The sequence below is a fragment of the Triticum dicoccoides genome, chromosome 7B (genome assembly GCF_002162155.2).
Source record: "Triticum dicoccoides isolate Atlit2015 ecotype Zavitan chromosome 7B, WEW_v2.0, whole genome shotgun sequence".
NCBI classification, from domain to species: Eukaryota; Viridiplantae; Streptophyta; class Magnoliopsida; order Poales; family Poaceae; genus Triticum; species Triticum dicoccoides.
In genome coordinates this window covers 62,206,777-62,218,257 of record NC_041393.1, presented here as the reverse complement: position 1 = coordinate 62,218,257, position 11,481 = coordinate 62,206,777, and the positions used below count along the sequence as shown (strand labels likewise).

Sequence of the window (11,481 nt, the reverse complement as noted above, 5' to 3'; positions counted from 1 at the left end):
TTATTATTGCCTCTAGGGTATATTTCCTTCAATAGCCTCCACACAAAATCTAACTGTTACACACAATCTACCAAACTCGGTGGGACCGAATCGTTAAACTCAGTCAGACCGATTTAGCAAATAATGTGACCGTTAGGGTTTTCGGTGGGACTGAAATGCAACTCAGTAGGACCGATTCGCTTAGGGTTAGGGCATAACGTAATCTCGGTGAGACCGATTACACAAACTCGGTGAGACCGATTTTGGTAATTAGCTAACCAGAGAGTTGGTCAGGCAAACTCGGTTGGACCGATTATCAAACTAGGTGGGACCAATTTTGGTAATGAGTCAACCAGGAAGTTTGCATTGTAATCTCGGTACTGCCGATTGCTCAAACTCGGTGAGACCGATTTTGATAATGGACATACACAGAGAGATTACAATCCCATCTCGGTGAAACCGAGATCCCTATCGGTGAGACCGATTTGCCTATGGTTTGTGGCAGTGGCTAAGACATCCAAACTCAGTGGCGCCGGATAGAAAGAATCAGTGGGGCCGAGTTTGACTTTAGGTTTAGGACATATGTGTGGAAGTGGGAAAGTAGTTGAGGGTATTTGGAGCATATCACTAAGCACTTTGAAGCAAGAGGCTCATTAAGCAACACCTCATCCCTCCTTGATAGTATTGGCTTTTCCTATAGACTCAATGTGATCTTGGATCACTAAAATGTAAAATGAAGAGTCTTGAGCTTGAAGCTTGAGCCAATCCTTTGTCCTTAGCATCTTGAAGGAGTTCCAACATCCTTTAGTCCATGCCACTCCATTGTTGAACTTATTTGAAACATACTAGATAAAAGTGTTAGTCCAATAAGAGATATGTTGACATTAATTACCAAAACCACCTAGGGAGCACTTGTGCTTTCAGCAACACTCTTTCTCTTTTTGGTGTCTCGATGCCAAAGGGGGAGAGAGTTTAGGTATTTGTGTCGTTGTTGTCGTTGTCTGTCTGTTTTGCGAGTGTGTCTTCTTTGTGGTGTGTTTTCCCGCCGTTTGCTTTGCTTGGTTTTGTGCCAGTGAGACCTAAGTTCCAGACATATGGTGTGAGACATATGCTACCCTATCTTTATATTATCCTTATCTATGTCTATCTAGTCCTTCGGTATCTTATGAGTTGCATGCTTACCCTGTTATATACTTTGCTCTCATATATCCTGCTTAGGTTGTTGGTCTATAAAATGTAGGGGGAGCCTTGATCCTAGTATGTGTGCCGTGCAGTCCAAAGCACTTATCTAGATAGCACACATCTAGGGGGAGCCCATCTACATTTTAGAGTTGTGGGGATTGCGCATGCCCTATGTCTTTTCCCGTTTATGCAAATCCCGTATTGTCATCAATCCACCAAAAAGGGGGAGATTGTAAGGACATATTTATCCCCAAGGTGTTTTGGTGATTGATGACAATGCTTTTGCGGACTAATCGTGTGCGTTGAGATTTTCAGAGATTCATCCTTTGGCACGAGACGATTCCCTCCCCTCGGTGTTTTATTCAAGACGGTGCATCTCCTTCGTTTCTCTGTTGGTGGACTAGTTTCGTAGGAGTCACCGTACTATCAAGAGGGGATCAGCTTTGGTAAGGCTAGGGTGGAATCAACACGTACACATCCTTATCGCACCCGCTGATCCTTCCCGCTTCAATGGAGTTTTCCTTCCCTTCCTGGCTTGCCCTGTCTGGTCATAGCGGTAGTACCGTGGGCCACAACGGTAGTACCACCGAAGCACAACAAGCGGTAGTACCGCTCCTTCAGTAGTAGTACCGCTTGCTATCTTCCACCGTAGTACCGTTGTGGCTCCGGGCTACTACCGCCTCGACTCGAGGCCTCGTTTTCTCGTGTCGGGTTCTGTGGCACTAGCTGCGGCAGTTGTGGCGGTAGTACCGCTCTTGAGCGGTAGTACCGCCTTTACCACCGTGGTAGTACCGCTCTGGGTCCAGGACCTTTCTCCCCTCATGTGCGCGGTAGTACCGCTAGGTGGCACGGTAGTACCGCTGGCTCAGCGGTAGTACCGCCCACCCAAGCGGTAGTACCGCTCTCTGCGGGGCTGCTTGGTGGGGTAACGGTTGGATTGTTCCTCCCACTATATAAAGGGGTCTTCTTCCCCAAAGTTGACCTACCTCTCCCCCAAAAGCTCCATTGTTGCTCCAAGCTCCATTTTCGCCCGATCTCTCTCCCTAGCCAATCAAACTTGTTGATTTGGTCGGGATAGGTTGAGAAGGCCCCGATCTACACTTCCACCAAGAGAAATTTGATTCCCCCACTAATCCCCAGCGGATCTTGTTACTCTTGGGCGTTTGAGCACCCTAGACGGTTGAGGTCACCTCGGAGCCATAGTCCATTGTGGTGAAGCTTCATGGTGTCGTTGGGAGCCTCCAATTAAGTTGTGGAGATAGCCCCAACCTTGTTTGTAAAGGTTCGGTCGCCGCCTTCAAGGGCACCAATAGTGGAATCACGGCATCTCGCATTGTGTGAGGGCGTGAGGAGAATACGGTGGCCCTAGTGGCTTCTTGGGGAGCATTGTGCCTCCACACCGCTCTAACGGAGACGTACTTCCTCTCAAAAGGAAGGAACTTCGGTAACACATCCTCGTCTCCATCGGCTCCACTCTTGGTTATCTCGTGCCTTTACTTGTGCTAGCTTTTTGTGTTGTATCCCCTGCTTGCTTGTGCACTTATTGTTGTTGCATCATATAGGTTGTTCACCTAGTTGCATATTTAGACAACCTACTTTGATGCAAACTTTAATTTGGTAAAGAAAAGCTAAAAATTGTTAGTTGCCTATTCACCCCCCCTCTAGTCAACTATATCGATCCTTTCAGCCGCGACGACTCTTGGTCATCCGGCCCACAGCTTATCCCTTGAGCCATTCGAAGCTGCCCTGCAAGAACTCAAATCCATCGTGCGCTGGCCCCACGATGGGCGCCAACTGTCGTGGAAAGGTCATGGCAGATGTCCTAGCAAAATGACTTAGTCGTGGAGCCATCGCAACTAGGAAGCTTAAAGGGGTTAAAACAGGACAAATGACACAGGAGTTTATACTGGTTCGGCCCCTTGCGGTGAAGGTAAAGGCCTAATCCAGTTTGAGGTGGGATTGCTTATCTCTCGATTACCAGGGAGTGAATCCGCTTGACCTAGTTCTCGATATGATGTTACTTGTCCTAAACCGCCGTCGAGTCGTCCCTTTATATACAGAGGTCGACGCCCATCGGCTCATAGAGTCCCGGCCGGCTCATAAACAGTGTCCGGCTCGGTGACTATCTATTCCTGCCTTACAATACAAGTCATACACATACGACGGTTTATCCCTACGTGCCTTAAGCCACCTTTGGGCCTTGGGCCCTTAACTGAACCGCCATCTTCCAGTGTCGTCTTGGGATATATATTATGAATCGCCATAGGTATAACCCGACCCCTCCTGGGCGGGTCATACCTAGTAGCTATATCCCCAACAAGTGTCTTCTAGATGGGACGAAGGACATGGGAGTACTATATGTCTATGAGTAAGGAGTCTCTCTCCATCCCGCTCTATTGTCCGACTAACACAGATGCAACACATCCAGGTTGTAATTATCCCTCGCTCATGCTCTTCAATCTGCACAAGGATATTTTCACTACGACATCAAAGTTCACTATATTTCACGATTCAACCGAATAAATAAGATTGGCCACCTAAAACGCACAATACTAAGCTCTTTAAAGCATGTGTATATTTAGAAAAATGTTATCCATACATCTACTCAAAACTAATGAGGCAAAAAAGAAAGAGAAGAGGACTTTTGCATTGATATTGGCTTTACTGGCATAACATGTGGGTTGTACACACTTGGACCTTGTGTTTTATAAAGGTCCTGTATACACATGAAGTACCATAACGAGTTTCTTCTTCTTCTGGGGTACAAACCAAAGAGGCACCGACGAACGGAAAAGTTTCTAATCATTATGAAATTCCCATGTAAGTCATTTAAATGAAAGGAGCTCCAATTAGTCAAACAAGTAACTGCTTGATCAATGCAGTCGGCGAATGAACAAGATCTTCTTTTTAGGGTAACAAAATCTGTTTTTTTAGTGATAACAAATCTATTTTGGTACCATATACTCCCTCCGTCCCATAATATAAGAATATTTTTGACACTTAATGTAAAAAATGTTTTTGTATTATGGAACGGAGGGAGTATAATGTCTCCACCACGAAAAGGCCGAAGAGCTCAAAGCTAAAAAGCTCACACGGTTGTGTGAGAAGCTTCCAAAGCCCATGTAGCCACCGTTCTAGCAGCAGCTCTCCTCCTCCTTCTCTTCCTCTGGCCCCACCGGCCGAGCAAAGCACGTGCACCAGGATCCAACACTCCAGACCACCCGCTCGGCCCCCATCCCACCAATCCCAGCCGTCCATTCGCCAGGGGTATAGGGTTTATAGCCCCGCCTCGCACCTCCCTCACTCCCTCTCTTCCGTCCCCGCGGCAAGAACGGCGGCTGGACAAGAAAAAACCAAAAAAAAAAAGGAAGAACACAGAGCACCACACCAATTTCCGCCCGCCCACCTATCGATCGAAGCCCCGGATTTCAATCCGCAAGAATACCTCGAGAAATCGGAGGAGCCGCGATCCTTCTCCTTCCGGATCCCACAGCGCTGCTGCTCGGCTGCCGCTCCGGCGCGACGTCGAAACCCTAGTGGGGATGGCGGAGGTGTCCGCGGCGGTGGCGCTGGTGCCGGAGGGCGTCCTGCACAGGAGGATAGAGTTCCACCTCGCCCGGAGGCCGCACTCCGCGGCGGCCGTCGGGGGAGGCGGGTTCCAGATGGAGACCCTCAACCCGGACGCCGCGGGCGGTGCGTCCTCGGCGGCGGTGGGAGCGGCCAGGGGCGAGGTGGAGGCGCGGAGGCCGGAGAAGGCCGAGGCTCTGGGCTTGGATCCGGAGCTCACCGTTGCCAGGATCTACCTCGGGAGAATTGTGAGTAACGCAAATTTGCAGCTCTGATTCGGGGGTTTGTGCTCTTAAAGCTGTGATTTTGGGGCGATAGAGCTGCTATGTATGGTGTTTGGACGCCGGAGTTGTCAATTCGGGTTTATAACATAACACTGTGATTTCAGGCTCGTACGGAGTAGTTAGTAAAAGATGCGCAGAATTTGCTTCACAGAATTGCCATTTCTTGGGGTTTTGGTATGGTGGGTAATGACATTCAACTTGTGATGCCCTTTTGAGCGCTGAAATTGGACTGCATTTTGCAGGGTGCTGGTCTGCAAAATCTTGGGAACACTTGCTACCTCAACTCGGTTCTGCAATGCTTGACGTACACGGAGCCGTTCGCAGCCTACTTGCAGAGTGGAAGGCACAAGTCTTCATGTAAGTGCTGTTGGAACTTGCAACTGTCCACTGGCTTAGCGACACGATAAGTGATTTGACAGTGTTGCATCAGGCTTGTGGATTTCCAAGCTAGCAGTATTTGATCTGCATATTATTGCACATTCTAAAGTAGTATAATCCTTGTAAAAGGTATACGGCTGGGTTCTATGCTGTATCAATGCCCATGCCACTGCTTGAATACGAGTATCATCACTCCCAAAGACAACCATACTTGCATTCTCAAGCCTCAAGGGTATTACGTACACGCCATTGGCAAGTTTTCACCAACTGCTCCAGCTTGAATCATGTTCGAATCGAACATGTGCAATCGCATCTCAAAGTTTGATCAGTCAACCGTTTATCATCCACTGGAGAAGTCGTGTAAAAGTTTGTCATTCTATTTTGTCAGAGGATTATGTGGATGAGAACGGTTGGCTGGTATATATGAATTGGTTATCCCTACTGATGCTTTGAGTCACACCTGATGGAACAGGTACCAAGTCAGTTGTTAATACAATCTTATCACTGCATCGAATAACCGCGATTCAGAATTATTCTTGGCTTCTTGCCTTCTGTGTTCAATTATCACCTATTATCTTTATGTAAACTTGGTACTTTATCAAGTACGATGCTTCCATTTCGATGTTGGGGATGTGGTTTGCACTGTATCATGAATAGTAGAGTACTCCCTCTATTTGAAAGATGTGAAGCTACAATCAGCATTTTCTGTTTGAAAGATGTAAAGCTACAATTACATTTGATGACATTCCTTTCATTTGCGCTTATCTAATTTCACCCTCTTTTAAACCTTTATTATAATTTATAAACAACCAGATTAATCTATCACTCTGATCTATGATTACCTTATTTTGAATACACTAACACCATGGATATCCTGGTCATTTCACTCTTGTATCCTTCTGGTGCATGACTTCCTTAATCCCTGTGCTATACCAAAACTTGCCTTATATTTTCAACGAGGGAGTAAATTGCACTACATATGCAACGTCTTGTGAGGTGGTAAATCTAGGTCACAGAACTTGAGGGTTGCTCAAATGGCCCATGGAAATTCTAAAATGTTGCGTGTCTGATCAAAATCATATTGAGTGGCAAGAAATGAGAATAAAGTGGACCGTGTTTCTGTCAAGTTAACTAGGGAATGGATGTCCATGTGCAGCAGCTGCCACCAGTAGGATTAGCTTTGTGCAATTTTTACCTAGGGACGAATTTGGGCAACTGCCAAATTGTTGACAAGGATGCATTCACTTGTATGATATGTCTGCTAGCGAGTGGCTTCAAGGTTACTGTAGACATCGTTTTTCTATAATAAGGGAGGTGTAGTTAGCCAGTGGGAATGTGGGATAATAATGGCACACATTTTTAACGGTTTTATCCATGTACTGAAAGAAGCTGATACTGCCAACTCGGCACTCCAAAACCCACCCCAAATGGCATTTTTGTCACCAGGGCTGCTTTACATTAATAACTGAAAATGGAAGCCTCTCCATTTATGGACTCATTGTTACCCAATTAGATAGCACACAGAATTCACGTAACTGTGCCTCGATAGTTGAAACTTCAAACTTCCATTAGTAATACAACATTTGCTGATCTGTGAATCAACTAAACCCCTGCCACTAGCTATTCTGCATTTCTTCTATTCTTCTGTTGTAGCTAACAGTAATTTCATACCCTACCTACAAAGTAGTTTGTTAATCACTATATGTATGTTATAATACTCCCTGTTTTCAGCTTTTTGCCCCTGCGAGGCATTTCTCATACAGCCGTTACTAATTCCTTTTTTCCCACCATTTTTAGGTCGTACTGCTGGATTCTGTGCATTGTGTGCTCTTCAGAACCATGTTAAGACCGCGCTACAGTCAACTGGAAAAATAGTGACACCATCACAAATTGTCAAGAACTTGCGCTGTATCCTTCCATATGCTGTAGCCTAATTGATTTCCTCTTTTAGTTTTAACTTGAAATTCTCCTGTCTATTCTTTATCGAGCGTCAAAATGTAAATCTTTGACCGCAAATAGGCATTTCTCGTAGCTTCCGTAATTCAAGGCAGGAGGATGCTCATGAGTTAATGGTTAACTTGCTTGAATCCATGCATAAATGCTGTTTACCTTCTGGAGTACCGAGCGAGTCTGCAAGTGCTTATGAGAAGAGCTTAGTTCACAGAATATTTGGTGGCCGCCTAAGAAGTCAGGTACATCATGTGCATTCTTACTTTTGTACTAGCAATTTCTTGGGAAAACCCGTTTCTGTTGTCATCACTGCTTTGCTGCATATATTTGTTCCAGGTGAAATGCACAAGGTGCTCGCATTGTTCCAACACATTTGATCCTTTCTTGGATCTTAGTCTTGATATTGGCAAGGCCACAACTTTGGTGAGAGCACTTCAAAATTTTACCGAGGATGAACTACTCGATGGTGGTCAAAAGCAGTATCAGTGCGAGCGCTGCAGGCAGAAAGTTGTAGCAAAGAAAAGGTTTACAATTGATACGGCTCCAAATGTTTTGACAGTTCATCTGAAGCGCTTTAGCCCTTTCCGTCCCCGTGAAAAGATTGACAAAAAAGTGGATTTTCAACCTGTTCTAGACTTGAAACCATTTATGAGTGATTCTAAAGTGAGTTATTAGTTCTGAACCTTTGAAATTTACCTTGATTTTCCCTGAATTAGCTTATATTCAGTATTTTGCTATGATCATGTGTAGGGCACAGATTACAAATACAGTCTTTATGGTGTCTTGGTTCATGCTGGTTGGAGCACTCAATCTGGTCATTATTATTGCTTTGTTCGGACTTCCAGTGGGATGTGGCACAATCTTGACGATAATCAGGTCTGTACCATTGATGGAAATATTATTCCGAAACTATTGTTTTTTCCTTTTAAGTAAATCATCATAGCAGAGCCTTGCCGCCTCATTGATTTGTTGAAGACCTTTGCTACCAGTGTTACCTTGTCTTTTCAATAGCTTGCATTGTATCACATGGTAGAGTGTAGATACAACATATCTTATTTTTATAATGTTATGGCATCCTTAATTTTATAGCGTTCAGAGCTCGGTGGTCACAAATCACAATGCATCGACCTTTTTACTTGTTCTAATCAGTGATGTATTATCCTGTTTTAGTATATGCTGAATATAGCATTTGATAAGTTACTACTGTACATTGTACTCATCTTGTTCGGGGAGAATCCTTTAGCTAGATTTCAAATATAAGAAGTATGGTTTGGGTTCTGTTTATGGCTAGAAAGGAAGCAAAACCAAATCCTGAGCCATATTGCCTGTTGAATTCCATTTCTCGCCTTTGGTTATTTTTGCACCTTTTATTTTTGCCGTACTGATTCCTAAGGCCATCAATTTCAGGTACGCCAAGTTCGCGAGGCAGACGTACTGAAACAGAAAGCCTATATGTTATTTTATGTACGTGACAGAATTGGGAACACAATGGGGCGCAAAGACAACCGCACTCCTAATCTGCCTGTAAACAAAATGATCCCTGGGAAGATTTCATCTATCAATGGTGTAATCGGAAGTGGTGTAACGGAAGCAAAATCGAGTGGTCTGACATCTCCTTATGCAAATAAGAAGTTGCAGAGTACTAGCAATGCCCATTCCGGCGTTAGCAGTATGACTTTAGTAGACCATTGTTCAACAAATGATGGCAAAGCTGAAATTGCTGCAGCCCCTCAAAACAGTGTCCTGCCTGCCGCACAGAAAGCCCTTGGATCTCAAAATGATGGTGCTACATTGTCAACTAAATCAAAGCAAGTTGCTTCAAGTAGTCATAAAGAGACATCTTCATCAGGTCAACCGGCGAGCAGCAATCAGACAATGGCTAAGATGTCATTGCAGGGACCAAAGGCTGGTGGTGCATTTGCCAAGCTGGGAAATAATACTTCTATTGCCTCATCTATGGTCAGTGGTCCTGCTGGACTGTCAGAGACAGATAAACTAACTTCTTGCTCTCAAACATGTTCCAAGCCAAGCTCGAACTTGGTTGGCACGATTACCGGGTTTACCGTGCAAACTTTCCAAACTAAGGTATCCTTTTGATGGTCACTGCTAGTTTTTGTCTCCATTTCCAGCACTTCATTACTTACCTTGTCTTATGCAACTTGGTAGGATGCTGTCGTTTCAAATGGTGTCATCCCTAGCACTAGCGGTGGAGGTCCAGTTTCCAGTGAGAAAATGAAGGACTTAACAGGATCTCTCAAGCAAGATGACCACATAGTGAAGGCTTTGACGACGGGCAAGGTATGCTAATGGCCAACAGCCACCCTGTTCTCTCCCTTGTTAGAGAAGTGTTTACTCGTTACCCATTTGAACCAGTAAAATCGTGACTATGCTTCTCCCTTGCGCACAAATAAAATCTAAGCTTCATCATTTTGCTTAATGTGAGTCGACAGTTGTAATATGTTCTGCTCGTACATTTATGCAGAAGGAGAAAACCATACTACCAGGACTTGAACAAGTTGATGTTGGAAAACAGATCTCCTCGCAAGTTTCCACGAAGGTGGTTCCAGGCGATTCATGTAATGGCAGAATGACTAAAAGGGTGGACTCGAAGTCAAAGAAACTTGTGAGATATCCAGTAATGAAGTTGTGGCTTCGGCCAAGACAATTATCACTAAAGCAACAAAAGAAGAAGCATAAGAAAACCAAAAAGCGTGTTAAGGACACGGCCAGTGTTGATTGTTCTGGTGACAACAGCAGTGAGCAGCAAACATCAACATCAGCAACTGTGCCGCCCAAAACTGCAGAATCTACATCTCGTAAACGGAAATATTCCCATGCCAGTGTAAGTTCTGAAAACAACACCCAAGCGCTCAAAGACAGGCAGCAGGCTGTTGGAGCAAGTAGTGCTGGTGCCGGTGATGATAACATGAACACCAGGAACAGAAAGAGTGGAACTTCTGCTAGCGCAGAGCCTCCAAAGTTGGGTTCAATCTCTTCTACAGATCAAGCACATTCAAGAAACAACGTAGATGCAAAGAGGGGAGCCGCCTCCCAACAAGTCGTTATTCGCACAGAGGACTTGAGGGCTGAAGTTACTGGTGAGCATTTCTCTTTGCAGATACACACTCACTATGTGTTACAAATACTCTTGCTTTTCTTGCAGTTTTAATCTGTAAATATGTTCCTTCCTTGGTATGCAGTTCCATGCTGGGATGATGTTGCCGTGCCAAGCAGTGAGACTAGAGAGTACAAAAGTTCAGGGAAGAAGAGCATTGGTTATGTGCTGGATGAGTGGTGAGTTATTTCGCGCCTGGGTTCAGTCTCTTAACTGATTCTGAACCCTGGTTATTTCTGGCCGGGTTGCAACTGCTTCAAGTGACCTGAACTTACTATCCATTTGGTTATTTGCTTTCCAGGGATGAGGAGTACGACCGTGGAAAGGCAAAGAAGGTCAGGAAAGCGAGGGAAGACGACGACGATGACGGCATGAACCCCTTCCAGGCGGAGGCCAACTACGTGTCAGCGCGTAAGACGAAACAGAATTCCTACAAATCCAAGCCTTGGGACAAGCCCGCCAGACCGAGTCGCTAGACTTTGCTGAAAGAGATGGCGCCCCGAGGCTCCGTAGAAAGAGAAGAGAAGTGTTGTTGTATCGCCAATTTTTCGAAATATACCGTCTGCTGTTCCTTTTTTTCCCGCCTTGTTGCTCCTTTTTTTCACCTTGTTGTTTGACTAGACGGCTCGAAATAGACAGAACTCTTGATCGGGGCCTGTATTTAATTGTGAGATTCTTTGTAGCGCAGCCGGAGTAGTAGAACATGTTGCCGTTTTTCGCAGCATTTTTCGCAGCATTTTTCATTCTTGTTTCTCCAGCAACATAGTTATGATTTGTTATGAATAAACATTTGTTCTCGTTTCTTTGGCGGTACAATTGTTGGTGGCAATGCAAAGGGTATATATCTCATATGGTAGAAATGCAGAATCACTCTTGTAAATTGATGATTGCAATTTTTATCTCAGTTGCCGTTGATTTGGGCTGGCCCAGGAAGAATCTTGTCTGCCGTGTTTAATCGCCTATAAGGCGTACGACGGTACAGGCCCAGTTCACAACATGGATGGAGGGCCGTTATGAGAAGTGACG

The 11,481-nt window shown here is 45.0% G+C and overlaps 1 protein-coding gene across 1 annotated transcript; it reads left to right on the top strand.

Annotated features, from left to right (window-relative positions):
- The first annotated feature begins 4,476 nt into the window (after positions 1-4,476).
- Positions 4,477-11,257, top strand: LOC119336883 (ubiquitin carboxyl-terminal hydrolase 23-like). Its single transcript, XM_037608964.1, has 11 exons — positions 4,477-4,976; positions 5,255-5,369; positions 7,188-7,298; positions 7,410-7,582; positions 7,677-8,003; positions 8,091-8,216; positions 8,748-9,425; positions 9,507-9,638; positions 9,823-10,438; positions 10,541-10,634; positions 10,757-11,257. The coding sequence occupies exons 1-11, from the start codon at positions 4,704-4,706 to the stop codon at positions 10,929-10,931; spliced, it is 2,820 nt and encodes a 939-aa protein (XP_037464861.1). The 5' UTR covers positions 4,477-4,703; the 3' UTR covers positions 10,932-11,257.
- Positions 11,258-11,481: the final 224 nt, after the last annotated feature.

Coding starts and splice junctions, on each gene's coding strand:
- LOC119336883 (XM_037608964.1), top strand. CDS start 4,704: ATGGCGGAGGTGTCCGCGGCGGTGGCGCTGGTGCCGGAGGGCGTCCTG. Junction 5,370..7,187: donor TGGAAGGCACAAGTCTTCAT/GTAAGTGCTGTT, acceptor CACCATTTTTAG/GTCGTACTGCTGGATTCTGT. Junction 9,639..9,822: donor AGGCTTTGACGACGGGCAAG/GTATGCTAATGG, acceptor ACATTTATGCAG/AAGGAGAAAACCATACTACC.